At 44.4% G+C, this 15,100-nt stretch overlaps 1 protein-coding gene across 2 annotated transcripts; it reads left to right on the plus strand.

The window, feature by feature from the left end:
* The first annotated feature begins 9,818 nt into the window (after window positions 1-9,818).
* Window positions 9,819-14,894, plus strand: Cetn2 (centrin 2). Of its 2 annotated transcripts, none has more exons than XM_051142648.1 (5): window positions 9,819-9,937; window positions 11,979-12,137; window positions 12,440-12,568; window positions 13,788-13,925; window positions 14,350-14,894. In XM_051142648.1, the coding sequence occupies exons 1-5, from the start codon at window positions 9,935-9,937 to the stop codon at window positions 14,437-14,439; spliced, it is 519 nt and encodes a 172-aa protein (XP_050998605.1). In that variant the 5' UTR covers window positions 9,819-9,934; the 3' UTR covers window positions 14,440-14,894. The 2 variants fall into 2 exon arrangements, with proteins under 2 accessions (XP_050998605.1, XP_050998606.1); XM_051142649.1 differs by lacking the exon at window positions 9,819-9,937 and adding an exon at window positions 9,946-10,073.
* The last annotated feature ends 206 nt before the right edge of the window (window positions 14,895-15,100 follow it).

The raw sequence follows: 15,100 nt of genomic DNA on the forward strand, positions 1-15,100 counted from the left end.
GCTCTCAGTTTGCTGCTCCAGTCACCATGCCCGCCTACTGCCATGCAGTGATGGTGATGGACCCCGTTTCCTCTGGAATCAGAGGCCAAATAAACTCTTCCTTCTGTGATTTGCCTATGCTATGGTATTTTATCACAGGTATAGAAGAAGAATATGGTAAAAGAAAACAAAGCAGAGGGGCAATAAAAAATACTCAATGTCTTCCTCTTGCCTCTTTGTGTAAACATGGGTGTGCACACCTGCACACTCATGTGCATGAGCCATACAAGTACAGGCATGCACACACACATAAAAAAGTAAGTAAAACACCTTATAATTTTGCTATTGATTTCTCCAGTGAAATTTTATTTCCTGACTTTATATATTTATTTGTTCATGCATTTATTTATTTTTCAAAACAGGGTCTCTTTCTGTACCTCTGGCTGTCCTGGAATTCCTTATGTACACCAGGCTGGCCTTGAAACTACAGAGATCTCTCTGCCTCTGCCTCCCAAGTCCTAGGATTAAAGGCATGCGCCACCATGCCAGGCTCTCACTTCCTGATTTTAAATGTGACTAATCATTAATCTACCTTTGGATAGGCTAGAGGAGACCATGTGAAATAATCACTAACTTTTGTCACCATAGCAGACAAAAGGCAGAGTAAGTACTGATAAAAATGAAATCCCAGATAGGAAGCAAGTAGTGAGACTCCATGGATTAAATGAAGAAAATGAGCATCTTAGAGACTGTTAGTGTTAAAGAGGACTGGGCTTAGAATGGGGTATAGAGTTCAATAGTAGCGCATATCTGTTAGGCTATATGTCTGATTCCCAGCACCACAAAAGAGCCGAATTAACTGTAATATAATCTCAAGAGCATGGCTAGTGCCTCTGAGTTTTCTCCAATCTTCCTGGTTTTACTTACTCTTCAGCAGGATGACTTTTAGAGCAGCCCAATGTAGAATTTGCAAGTGTTAGTAGCTTCAGTTTAGACACTTATGTCTTAGGAAGCCACCCAGCAGAAAACAGAGCTTATTCCAAAGCATTAAGGAAGCTGAAGCCTGATGAGCCTAGCAGCGTGTTATGATGATTTTTGCATCACCATTCACAGTAGCATCTTGCTTTACACAAAAAGGACAGAGCACTGGTGCCCGGCTTCAACCAAAGGTGGCCAAATGAACTCTACAGCTGAACTAGAATGATTTGGAGGCCCCAGGATTATCTTGGAGAATATCTAGTTTACTAATATTTGATAGGCACATTTTGGAAATGTGATGGTCATAAAGAGTGAACTACATCACAGTCAACTTGATGACGTATGTTAAGAACTTCCGGAAGGCTTGACAATGATGGGACGACAATTCCTTCAAGTCTCCTCTGAAACTCGGGATACTAGATCTGAGCAGCTACTACCACCATCTGGGAACACTTTGCCACTCTACTAGGAAGTCAAGGCTACCATCCTGGAGGCCACATGAAGACCATTCACCATGTCTAGCTGACAGACAGCATTTACCACAACAACATACATTAGTCCTCTGTGGTTGCAGTTACACGAAAAAGCCCAGGGAAGACCAGAGTCATGAGCAAAGATGTTACTGCTTTAAACATTTATTATTATATGTATCGTATGGATAGGTGTTTTGTGTGCATGTATGTCTGTACACTATCTGCATGTAGTCCCCTTGGAAGGCAGAAGAGAGGGATCCTCTGGGACTGGAGTTGCAGGTGGTGGTAAGTCGCCATGTGAGTGTGGGGACTGCACCCAGGTTCTCTGCAAAAGCAGCTGGTGCTCTTAACCACAGAGCAATTGCCCCAGCTCTAATTATTGCTTTTAAAAACCCCTGCTTTCTCATTTTTTTGTTACATAGAAATAAGTAACTGGCATATCTTAAGCCAAGGTATCCAATACATAAAAATATAACCAGGCAGCTCTGATTGAACAAATGGATTAAATACACTTTACAATGTACAGGTAAAGCCTTGATACGAGGGTTTGTGCCTAGTCTTATTGCATCTTCTTTTTCCATGTTCCTTTGAAATCCCTGGGAGGCCTGCTCTTTTCTGAAGGGAAACAGAGGAGAGTAGATCTAGTGTAGAGGGGAGGTGAGTGGGGACTGTGAGGAGTGGAGGGAGGGGAAACTGTGGTCTGGATGAAATACATGAGAAAAGAATAACGACATTAAAAATTAAACAGGTAAATATCAATGGCTTGACTTTCCCTTACTTCTTTAATATTAGTACTTACTTTGTAAATGTCCTTTGGCAAAAGGACCTGGCCTCTCTTTGACCCACCACAGACAGCTTGTTCCATCATGGCTCAAACTAAGGTCTTGGTGCAATCAACTCTTCTTCCTAAAGACATAAGTAGAGAAAGACATTAATAGTGTGTGAAGCAAAGGATCTTTAGCCATTGTGAGTGTTTATACATAGCTAAGCCATAGCCATTATACCTACTGGCCAAAGTGCCCTGTGCATATCCCCATTAACTTAAAGTGCTCTTGGATTAGAGGCAGGGCAGGAAGGCAGGTGAATAACCTCCTTTACTGGTCATACCAGAAACTTTTGGGTAGTGGTTGGAGAACATTGGGGACCAAGAACTTCATAATGGGAGACAGGAGTAACCAAGTGCGATGATACTACCAAACAGAAAAACGTACCCCAGGCGCAGGCGTTATCATGTACTCCTTTCTTTCTTTACCCACAATACCAAGTTGCAAACACGAAGAATATATTTACTGATGCAGTATTTGTATTTGGAAAAATGTATCAGAAATAAGAGCCTACCCATGAAAGAACATGCAGAGAATGCCACTGGGGAAAGAAGAGTCGTGCTGTCAGCCCTGACTGAGTCTTGTGAAGGCTTTAATCCAATTTCCACAGCTTGACACTTTCAAAACAATGGTTGCCATCATATGTCTCTATAAAACTTGATTTATGAGTGTAGAGATTTTGTGGTCATATCAAAGGCTCAAATGTCCTTGCAATGGATATTACAACTCTCAATATTTCATAAGTCATTTAGAGGGACATCTTCTGAACTCATAACGGAAGTTATCAGTTGTAAATATGAACCTTGTCAGACTGACAGGACTTCGCGCCATCTCTAGGAGACTTCTAGGCATGCCTGGGAGGGCCTTTCCAGAGAAGCTTAACTGAGGTGCAAAGGCTACAGTGAATGTGGATGGCACTATCCCATGGGCTGAGACCCTGGACTGAGTAAAATGAGAAAGCATTGGCGATGTGGCTTAGTGGTTAAGAGCACTTGCTCCTGCAGAGGAACAGTGTTTGGTTCTCAGTACCCACATGGCGGCTTACAACTGTCTTTAATTCCAGTGTCGGAGGATCTGACACCCTCTTTTGACTTTTGTGAGCACTGGGCATGCTAACCATACACGGTGTACATATATACAATGCAGACAAAACATTTATACACATAAAATGAAATGTGAAGAATCCTAATCTTTTTAAATAAAAAAGAGAAAGTGAGCTGAGCGCTAGCATCCACCTGCCACCTTTTATGTCTGCTGTGATGACAGGCCTCATCATGATACACTGTACTCTCACAATGCACTAAAGCTCTGCCTTCCATAGGTTGCTTTTCTGCAGGTATTTTCTCCCAGCAGTAGGAAAACACATAATATATCGGAACTTGCCTTTTTGTGGGTCTCCGCCTAATCCATCTAATGAATATGGATAGTTAACCTGCAGCACTGTGCCTGCTCCATCCCTTTCTTTATAGCTCACTGCCCCAACAATTGCATGGCCCTGATGTCTACCCACCTCCAACATACGTGGCAGTGCCTGACTCATGGCTCTACATTTAGCAGGACAGAGGTGGCTGGAGAATGAGACTTTGTACCAGTCTTCCAAGCAGTCTTCACTGGTGTGCTCACCGCTGAATCACAGGCTTGCGAGACAGAGCCTATCACACAGCAGGCACTCGCACGCAGGCCTGAGGGCTGCATTGCGTTTCTATATGCAGAGCCTCTACTGCTCTTCCTCATGTCTGCAGTAACACCATCTAGAAGCTTCCCTGAGCAGCTGATTTTGTTCTTAAGCTAGTGTGCTACCAGTCACGAATGCCTACTCTCACTTTGCAGAGAGATTCTTCAGATCCTCAGGGAAGCATAAGCAAATGAGAAGATGGATGACACTGATGGATCAAGAGGATTCTCATGTCCAGCTTGCAACCCTGCCAAAGTCACTGTTAGCCTCTCTAGCAAGGGGCTGAGTTGTGTATCTGGGGCCATGATGGTCTTCCCCTGCCCGCCTGTGTGGAAGAATGCGTCCTACAGGTTTGGAGCCCCTGTTGTTTTAGGTCATGCTGTATGTGGTTAGGTGTTCCACAGACGTAGGGGATGAAGGCAAGCTTACCAATCAAGTCCATCCCTGCAGGATGCTGTGCTCACCTACACTGCCCAAGCAAATATCCCTCCACTCTTTAAAGCTATGGACTAATGTACCCAGCGCCTGTGCCTGTCTTCAGATCTCAGTTCTCCCGTGTAGTGGTAAGTTCTCTTGGGAGTCATTAGAAACAATGGCACCTGCGTCTTCATTTGTAAAACAAACAGCCTTATAAGATCACATTGAGAATTAAAGAAAATTAAATGGAAAACAAAGACAAAGGCCTTAGAATAGTGCCAAATACCCATTAAGCACCCTGTTAAAAGCAGCTATTATCATTATAAATATTATTTCCCTAGCAGCAGCCTACCTTACTTCATCTCCCAATGGTCCTCCTCTGAACTCCTAAACCACGCTATACCCGAGGCTGTGCTGTGAACACTCAGTTCAGGCCGCTTAACGTGCACAAGGCCCCAGCTTCGACCCCAGCCCAGAAAGACGAGTCAAAAAGCTAGAAAGTCTCAGACAAGCATGGGTAGACTCCCTTTCCCTTCCCACTTCAGTCTTGGTAGAATGAGCACCACATTCCACCCAAAGCACTTCACTCTCTCTTTTTTCCCCTGCTGTTTGTTTATCTATTTCTTACATCTGAATGCAGTTTCCCTTCCCTCCTCTCATCCCTGCTCCTGCCCTACCACCTCCCCCCACATCCACTCCTCCTGCATTTCTCTTCAGAAAAGGGCGGGCCTCCCATGGATATTAAATTACCAAGGCATATCAAGTTGCAGGAAGACTAGGCACCTCTTCTCCTACTGAGCATAGATGAGGCAACCCAGTAGGAGGAAAGGGTCCCAAAGGCAGGAAACAGAGTCAGAGTCAGAGGCCACCCCTGCTCCCCCTGTTAGGAGTCCCACAAGAAGACCAAGCTACGCGACTGTAACATACTTCACCCAGTTCTTTTGTTTGTTTGTTTTTGTCTTTTGAGACAGGGTTTCTCAGTGTAGTCTTGGCTGTCATGAAACTACCTCTATAGACCAGGCTGGCCTTGAACTCACAGAGATCAACCTGCCTCTGCCTCCTGAGTGCTGGGATTAAAGGTGTGTGCCACCACAGCCTGGATATTCACCCAGTTCTTTTTTCTTTTCTTTTCTTTCTTTTTCTTTTTCTTTTTGATTCTTTGAGACAGGGTTTCTTTGTGTAGCTTTGGCTGTCCTAAACTCGCTTTGTAGACCAGGCTGGCCTCCAACTCACAGAGACCCGCCTGCCTCTGCCTCCTGAGTGCTGGGATTATAGGCGTGTACTACCATATAATCATCCCACTACTTGAATCTTTGTACGTACGAAAAAATTGGGCTAACTGGTGGGGCATCTATGGATGACAAAAATCCACTATGGTCCTCCAGTGATGGGGAAATAAGTGACCTCTTCAGTGAAAATCTGTGAGAGTTGCAGGGAGGGAAAACTTTCCACAGGTTTGGTGTCATAATGCTTTAAGCCATGCTGTGTTGTGTCTGGTTACAAAGATCTAGCAGACGAATTCTGTGCAGTCTAGAAACACAGGGCCCAGCTGCCAACCCCTCCCCCACTACTAGTCAAGGCAAGAGGCCAGAGGAGGATATGGGGGAAAAAGTAACATGCCCCACCCTGGTGCAGCCGCAATGCTCAAATGATGATCACACAGGTCTTAGCACACCAACTTCTTGTCCAAATTAAACCTTTACTACCTCAAATTGTACACCCTCTATTGCTGTCTGTGGGTCTTGGGGTATCAGAACTAGTCTAAGAATAAGTCAAACCCCACTGGAATTCCCTTTCCCCTGTCTGCTGTCTGCAATATAAGGGTGTTTTCTCCTCGGTTCAAATGCGTATCAGGAGTGGCTCTGAATGAACACTTAACAGACTGCAGGCATGAAATTGACAACACTACCAGTCACTAGAGAAATGCCAATCAAAATCTCAATAAGAGCACCCCACACCCATTGGGAGGACTACTATCAGAAGTCAGAGAACAGAAGGAAGTGTAAGTGAGGTCATGGAGAAACCCAAATACTTATGTGAGGGTTAGGGTAATAGAAGATGGCTTATCCACTGTGGAAATGTGGCAGCTCCTTACAGACCCCAACAGAATTACCATGTCATCCAGCAGTTTCACTTGAGAGTATGAACCCTGTAAATCGTATGCAGGGATGTGGTGTTGACTTTCCTATGTCTAGCTCCACAGTAGCATTGTTCGCTGTAGCCAAAAGGTGAAAATATTCTAAATTTCCACTGATGGATGAGCTGACAAAATATGGTTCATTTAGACAATACAGCAGGCTATTACACAGACATAAAGAGGAACAAAATTCTGAATCATGCCACAAGCTGAATATACTCTGACGATACCGTGCTAAGTGAAATGAGCCAGGCACAAAAGAATAAGCACTGTCTGACTCCATTACCACGAAGTACTCAAACTCACAGAAGCTGAGAGTAGTTGGCAGCGGTGGGATGAGGAAGGGCAGCTCGTGCAGTTTCAGTTTTGCAGCCTGAAAATATTGGAGTAGAGTTGCTGTCAGCTGCCCTACAGGAGGAACAGAGTACACACATGGTCAAAATGTTGCATTTCTGTTACACATATTTCATCACACACCGAGAAAAACAGAACTGCTTTGAACTTCTGAAAAGTGGACCTCAAAGAGCAAAGTCCTAGGGGCTTGTGGGCCGACAATTGCCACACCAGAAGCCTCAAGTCTGCTCCATTTGGAATGGACTGTGAATCCATTAAAAGCCAAGATGTACCTCCACATCTCACCCTGGGAAAATGGAAGAAGCTAGGGACTGTTTGAGACCACCAATTGCTGAAGGCAAAAGGAAAGGACAGTGTGTTTCCAACCCCACAAGGATGGAAGCGCCCCTCCTTTTCTGAGGAAAAGGAACACGGAGGGCGAAGCTAGATTGTGGCCACCTTCAGCTCTTTACTACCTGAGGGTAGACTGTGCTGATCTGTGTAAGAAATACACACTCCAAAGACAAAATACCCTTCCGAGGCGAGCCATCAGTGGAGTTAGGAAGCCTTGGAGACAGCTGTCTTAGTAGCACTCACCTCAGGCTTAGCACCCTGTACAGAGCGGGTTTGCTGAGCCAGTGAAAAGGAAACAATCCCCACGAAGCTGGCACCTACTTACCCAATGGAAATATTGTAAAGCAGGGCTCCTGTAAAAAAAAAAAAAAAGCTTGCCTACTTACTTTAGGACATAGAAGGGACCCAGCTTTGACTTCGCTGTGCATCACTCTGAGGCCCCTCGCCATGCCTGAGCCTTGTTTCTACTGTTCCTTTCATATTTCCTCTCCTTGCCAAGGTGAAGTCCCCCCTATCCTTCAAGGCCTGGCTCAGCTGGCCACTGCTAACCCTGCCTCTACCCCCTCAGCGCCTGTCCCCGGGGCTCTCTTGCAGACTTAAAGTGATTTCTACTGAATCCCTCTGTTGCTGTTGTTTTAGAGGCTGCACCTGGAAAACTCACCCCTCCTGCCTACCTCAGAGTTGTTTGGGGGCTCAAAGCAGTCCACAGGACTGAAAATGGGGTTGCAACTTACAAAACACCACTCAGACCGTCAAAGACACCAGCAGCTTGGGAGGAAAACAGAACGCTTCCAAGAATGACAGAGCTGGGTTTGGATCCTAAGGAGGCCAAGGCCACAGAACTAACGTAGGCTGCTTGGTCACATGAAGTAATCTGAAAACTTGAGTTCTAAGGCCCTAGGAAGAGAGGATGTGGGAGTCTTAAAAGACAGATTACACCCAAGGCTGGCAGGAACATGTCCTGGTAACGATGATAAGTTCTATCTACACAAGAACAAAGCAAAAGCATTTGGTCAGGGCCACAGAACTGGCATCCAACGCAGGAAGAAATTTGTTTGTCCCTTCTTACTCTGCTGGGCTGCCACCCCCAAATTGACTGGGAAGCCGAGTGGTCAGTCACTATCTTCATTACTATAACACAATATCTGTTCAGTCACTTAAAGCGATGCAAGTATAGGTCAGCTTATGGTTTTAAGTTCAGGCTGTGTTTGGTTGACCCCGTTGCTTTGGGCCTATGGTACTACATCACAGAGAGGGTGTGGTAGAGGGATCTGGAATCTGTACACCTTTCAGTGGCCAGGAAGCAAAGGAGAGAGAAACAAGGACCCCATAATCCACTTTCAAAGGCATGGCCCTAACGACCTAGCAGCCTCCCAGCATATTCAGGACAGCCAGGGGTACATAGTGAGAATTAATCAAAATATTATAGATTTTAAAAGTTCCTGGGGACTGTATAAGGAGTGAATCAGCCAGAAAACCAGTGTCCTGAGTGGGAGTGAGGCGGAGGTGAGAAGACAGGTAGCAGCCCGGGTATGAGAGGAGGAGCCGGTCCCTGCTACATTTTGCATACTATGGTGAGAACTCCCACTCATATTGCTGAGGAAGGACTGGGGCGGAGCAGAGGGACAAAAAGACACTTCAAGGACAGAGCTGAGAGAACCCAGAGGCTGGATATGGGGGAGTGCTGCTGCAGGGAACAGAGGAGTCAAACAGGACACAAAAGTTTTGAATCTGGTTCCTGGCTCAAGGGAAACAGGGCAAAGGGAGTACATTACATTTATGGAGAGCTGTTAAGTCTCATGCTTTTCTCAGTTTGAGAGACTGATGCTGGGCCCTTAATATTCCTAAAGTGATGTGTGCCTCGAGGGGAATCTGTGGCTGACTGTGGACCTGCATTACTCCTGGCACAGTTCCAAGAAAGCCCATCCCTTGCACATATTAAATCCCTTTAATTCTCCATGCACCCCACACTTCCAAAACTCTTGTGGCTTTGCTTTCAAGGGGTCACATTCCCATGTTACTTGAGTGTCTGCTCATCTAACGTGGACACATTTTGAGGACTTTTGTAGATCCAAAAGTTCCGAGAGCTTAAGCGGTTCTTGTAGCGCTAACTTCAAAGACACTGCCTCGCTTGGACTGAGTTTCTAAGCCCTAGCCCAGTGTACGCTCTGCACGCCCACTCTGCTCTCGAGCCCTCAGCTGCACCACGCACTGTTACCCCTCCAAACCGTTAGGTCTCCTATCTTTCTTAGCCCCTTAGATGTTCTATGTCCCCAGGTCAGTTTTAAAAGGTCCCACCCATCCCCTTGCACTTCCTCCCAGTTCGGTCGCCCACATGCAGCAGCCTCCAAGGGCAAGGCCGCAGCTCTTACCCGGTTTAGACGCTCCAAAGGTCGGACTCAACTTGCAATCAACCAGCAACCAGCAACCAGCAACCAGCAAGCTCGAGTCTAAGACCGGGCACCCTTTTCTACCGGGAGGTATGAGCCCACGGTCAGCCGAGCTTCCTTCATTATGTTCATTGGTCTAGCTCGGCTCCGGCGAAGCCAATTGTCGCTCGCAGCGCGATTTTGCCCAATGAGGCCAGCCTTTGGCCGCCGCCGCACCGCCCTCTTGTCCTGGGGCGGGCTTTGCCAGGTTAGTCCCACCCGCTTTGTCCCCAAACCAATGGGAAGCGGGTTGCTCGCGCGCGGAGCGGTGGGAACGGCGCCGGGGCCGCGAGTACGCGGTTGCCCTAACAACCGGTTGCAGAGTCCATTCGGTGATGGTAAGTGACGGGTGCTCCATGGACCCCACGCGGTGCCCGCGGGTCTTTCCTAGGCCTCGGTGCAGCCCTGCAGCCTTTCCTGCTCGGTTCTTGGCGTTGATGCACTAGTTCTTCCTTGGAGCTGTATGCCGGAAGGGTAGGGGAGAAAATATAGCCGGCGGCTGCTTGGCAGGCCTGCGCTGAGCCACTGCCCCTTCCCTGCCCGCAGTAACCTTCAGCCCCCGCCACCCCCACCCCCCACCCCCCGCTCGCTTTCCGGAAACCTTAGGATGGCCATTCTGTTGCTTTCCCTAGACTCCGGCCCCAGTCAAACAAGGCCTCACGGCTTGTGCCACCAGATAAAGTTTATGCATGGTGCGAAGAGGTTTACTGTGTGTGTTCTGATGGTCGCAAAGGACTTTTCTGGGGATGCTTGGAGCTTCTCCGAGAAGGCACGGGACTTGTTCTTACCACTTTATACTGGCATACTATTTATTATAGTAGCTTTATATTTGGCCAAATTTAGGCATAATTAATTGGGACAGCATAGTTCATGGGAACCAGCACCACAAGTAAATTTTGTTGTTGTTGTTGTTTTTGGAGACAGGGTCTCTCTGTGTAGCCTTGGCTGTCCTGGACTCACTCTGTAGACCAGGCTGGCCTCGAACTCACAGAGATCCACCTGCCTCTGCCTCCCGAGTGCTGGGATTAATAAAGGCGTGCACTACCACGCCTGGCACAAGTAAATGTTTTAAGTACATTTCTACAACTGAGATTCCCGAATTCGTGGACACTTGGTCATCTATATTCCACAATTGATTTCTCAGCTAGCTTCTAAAATCAATAGTTTTTGTTTGTTTGTTTGTTTTTAAGAAGAGGTAAAGAGGTTCATGGAAGGATTATTTGGTCTTTCCAGCAAACCTTGTTCTCTCTCAATTTATTAAGCAGAACTTTAGACTCAGTTGGTATAAACTGCTTTTTCATTAATTACCCAGCTGTCTGAGTTAGCAGTGGCCTTCGAACAGGGATCGTTTTCCTTTTCATCTTTGATACTGAAAACTGAAGCCATACCACATTTCCTAATTGAATATGCAAATGGAACAATCTATTCATAATAAAATGATAAGCTTGTTCCTTACAAACAGACACAGTCTCACTTTTGCTGTTTACTAACTTTGGAAAAGAAGAAACTTCAATCATGTTGCTCCTTTAGGCATAAATGATACAGTCATTCAAATAGCTTTGATGCAGCTGCTTTATATTGAAAAAAATATTTAAGAAATTCAATTTCCTAAAGTGACATGTCAATTAATGGTACAATTGCATAAACTTTCTGTAGTATAAACTTTAAGACAGTAGACATCAGAATTATATATATCCCATTATAAAGAACTGGTCATGTTAACACCAGAAATTATATTCATATATTCACTTGCTTTATGTTGATCCATATAGGAACAGGGAGAAAAATAGTAATATATTAATTTAAAACAAAAAGTCACTTCAATTTGGTGGTTCCTCAGTGAAATACAGTTGGGTTAAGTCATGGGAGACATCACATTAGTAGCAATGATGATTTAAGCTTCAGTTACATTAGAAAATAATCACATTTAACTAGTGCATTGCTGATTTTCTATTTTTTGCAACGTGGTGGTAAAAACTAAAATATATCAATTAAAATAGTTTTTTTAAGTTGAGAGAAAAATTTTCTCTTCACAGAGGTTTATATATATATATTTTTAGAGTTAGGATTAATTTTATTTTACTTTTTACACTTATTTTTGGAGAGAGAAGGGAAGCACAATGTAGCCTGAGTGTGATGGTCAGAGAACAACTTGGAAGAGTCTTTTTTTTTCTACCATGTGGGTCCTGGGTTCCCACTTAGGTTGTCAAGCTTGACAACAAGACATCTCACCAGCCCACAGAAGTTTATATAATAACCTAAGTACATTACAAAGAATGGAGCCTAAATGAAAAAGATACGGATGTCTAGAACCATCATAAATAAAATCTGGACTATGGCTTGTAATACTGTGCTTCTGTATTTGCATGATGTCTGAAGGCCTCTAATTTGAAGAAGACAAACATGGCATCCAGTGGCCAGAGAAAAAGGATGAGCCCTAAGCCTGAACTTACTGAAGAACAGAAACAGGAAATCCGGGAAGCTTTTGACCTCTTTGATGCTGATGGAACTGGAACTATAGACATCAAGGAACTAAAGGCAAGCTAGCTCCACACATTCCTGCTCTGCGGTTCTGTGCTTCCCTGGAGCTTATCCTTTACCTGGCACCTTTCTTCTCTCTTCTTCCTGTAAAAAATAACAGAAAAGGGTACCCTGTGTATATCTTACTTAAAACAGTGATCTAATTAATAAAGGGGACTGCAAATATCAATTAAGTCAGCATTACCCTGTTCCCCAATCTTTTTCATCTTTTACCAGGTGTTAGGTTAAATCCTCAACAGCCGTTTTTGCTTCTATACCATTTACATGTGTCTATTTAAATGATCCTGTTTTCATTGTAGGTGGCAATGAGGGCCCTGGGCTTTGAACCCAAGAAAGAAGAAATCAAGAAAATGATAAGTGAAATTGATAAGGAAGGGACAGGAAAAATGAACTTTAGTGACTTTTTGACAGTGATGACTCAGAAAATGGTAAGTGAGCCCATAATGGTAGATACATGGGAGTCTAGACATAAAAAGAACTTCATTCAACAAAATCTAGACCATTCACATGGAAGAGGATTGGATTTTGATTGAGAGGATCCCTAAGTTTCACTTGGCTTTCTTTAAGGTCACAGCATTATAGAATGCTTCTCATTCTTATTTTTAATTTTATTATTAAAATTAAATTAGCATTCAATAAAACAGGTATCATTATGACATTTTTAGGCAAGTGTTTGATGCTCAAGACTAGTTCCTAGATTTCTCTTCCGAGGGGCTCTTTTCTCCAGTTGTAGCTTCTGGCAAGGACCTTCCCAAAATAGTTGAGCTTTGAATGCTTTTGGAAATTTTACTTCCTTCTGTTGGAGTACTCAGGGCCCCAGTAATTCTTTGAAGGCCGTTGTGCAAAAACACCTCTCTCCTCTGCCCTTGTCAGTAGGTGTGTGTCTTCTGTTAACATAAGCAGTGTATTTTCCCTAATTATAACCCTACTTACTGCTTCTGTATTTTAAAAATGAATCTTGTGTCTCCTTGGCTTGTACAGTATTTTAGATACAATTACATTTCCTCTGTAACCTCTGAGTTTATGTTAAGTTTACGAAGTTTGGTTTTCTACAATGGATCATACTTGTCTTCCTGTGACCAAAGACATATATCATGACAGCTCTCGCCAGGACCATGTGATGATGGGGATGGAGCTAGGAAATTAATCTAAGAAGGTAGTTTTCCTACAGCTCCCCCCCTCAGCTTTAGAACTGCAGAAAGTTCTAAGTAAGTCAAAGCACAAAAGGGACAGTCAGTAGTACAGCTCCCTGGTGATGGCCAGTGTTGGTGTTGGGAAGATGCCCTAGCTCCCTTCGGGCGTTCCTGTCTTCTACCTGTGAAAGTAGCATGTGGCTGTCCAGCCGCACCAGGAGCATGTCTGTACCACATGATACTTTGGCCCCCAAAACAAATCCTCATGACCATTTATTTTTCAGGGCGTACTGGCGTTTCCAAAAGTAGCCATCCTTTCCTACTGAATTCTGAGCTGATTATGATAGATGGTGGGGTAGGAACTACACAGGGACTGTATAGCGCTGTGGGGAAGCGAGCCTGGCTGGCCTGTATTCCAGCATTGCTGAGGTCAGGCTTTTGGAGACAGAAAGAAGACCAGGAAGCAGCAAAGCTGCTAGATATGAGTAACTATCTGTTTTATGTTCTACTAAAGTCCGAGAAAGACACCAAAGAAGAAATCCTGAAAGCTTTCAAGCTCTTCGACGATGATGAAACTGGGAAAATATCGTTCAAAAATCTGAAGCGTGTGGCCAAGGAGTTGGGCGAGAACTTGACTGACGAGGAGCTGCAGGTGAGAAATGCCTCAGGCAGAAACCTGAATGCCCACCTTGCAGCCCCTGGCTTTCCCAGGTTCTGTTTCTCCACTAGGACAGCTTCTCAGAAGGAAAGCTAGCATCCCTTTATGCCTCTGGCGATCTTTACCGCCCATGGACCCTGCTTCCAGAATACACGGAATACAAACTTCACTAGAATACAATGTGCAGTTCAACTTATTCTTTTGGGTTTTAGGTCAGGGAGACTTTCCAGCTTCTTTTCAATTGATGCATGTGACAATACATGTGATTTGTTTTTCAAATAGCTATCATAAAAAGGGGCGCACTCACATGAAATGGACCATAGCTATCTTTCCTCATAGCATTACTTGAAGTTTCTTATTAATGACTTTTCTGTTTAGTTTGTGACTTAACCTGAGATGAACCCTTACTGTCATGCAGGAAATGATCGACGAAGCTGATCGAGATGGAGACGGGGAGGTCAATGAGCAAGAGTTCCTGCGTATCATGAAGAAGACCAGCCTCTATTGAGATCAGCGGTTCCTTTTCTGCTGCAAGCACATGTAACTAGATTTAGTGCCTGCCATTTTGTGAAATATGGCTTTTGATAGCCCCCTCCCCCCCAACCTCTGGGGTAACTTTAGCCATGACCTTGAATCTATTTTTGACTTTTGGAAGTGGTCTTTGATATTAAGTTCTTTGTACACTTACCTGCTGACTAATTCAATAGGGCAGAACTAGAGCACACAGAGTGGGGAAAGGGTCTGAAAGTGTGACTGCAGATACTCCGTCTCCCATCACTTTACATTGCTCATGAATTCCCATACAAATACACAATGGCTTCTTAGATGTCCATGTAGCCATGTCACCATAAGCAGTGGTTGTTCTAAAATGGTTCTGGTTTTTGTTACACCTGAGTGCACTTTACTCTTATAAAACCCAATGAATGCTTGCTGTGGCATTTGTATGTGTGTTAATGCATTTTTTTGGTCCTAAAACAATAAAACCTTTCTTAATTTAAACGCTCATTCTTTAAAGGATTAGTATTTTTAGCTGTGAGTTCATTTTGTAAACAATTGTGTTGAGGGCAGCTTGGTAGATGTATAAAATTCGCCATCATGGATAAAAGGAAATCATTTTTTTTGTCACTTTTCTGTCGTAAGTGGTTTCTTGCCTTCAGAGTGTGTGCATT

This window comes from Acomys russatus, unplaced genomic scaffold (genome assembly GCF_903995435.1).
Source record: "Acomys russatus unplaced genomic scaffold, mAcoRus1.1, whole genome shotgun sequence".
Taxonomy (NCBI): Eukaryota; Metazoa; Chordata; class Mammalia; order Rodentia; family Muridae; genus Acomys; species Acomys russatus.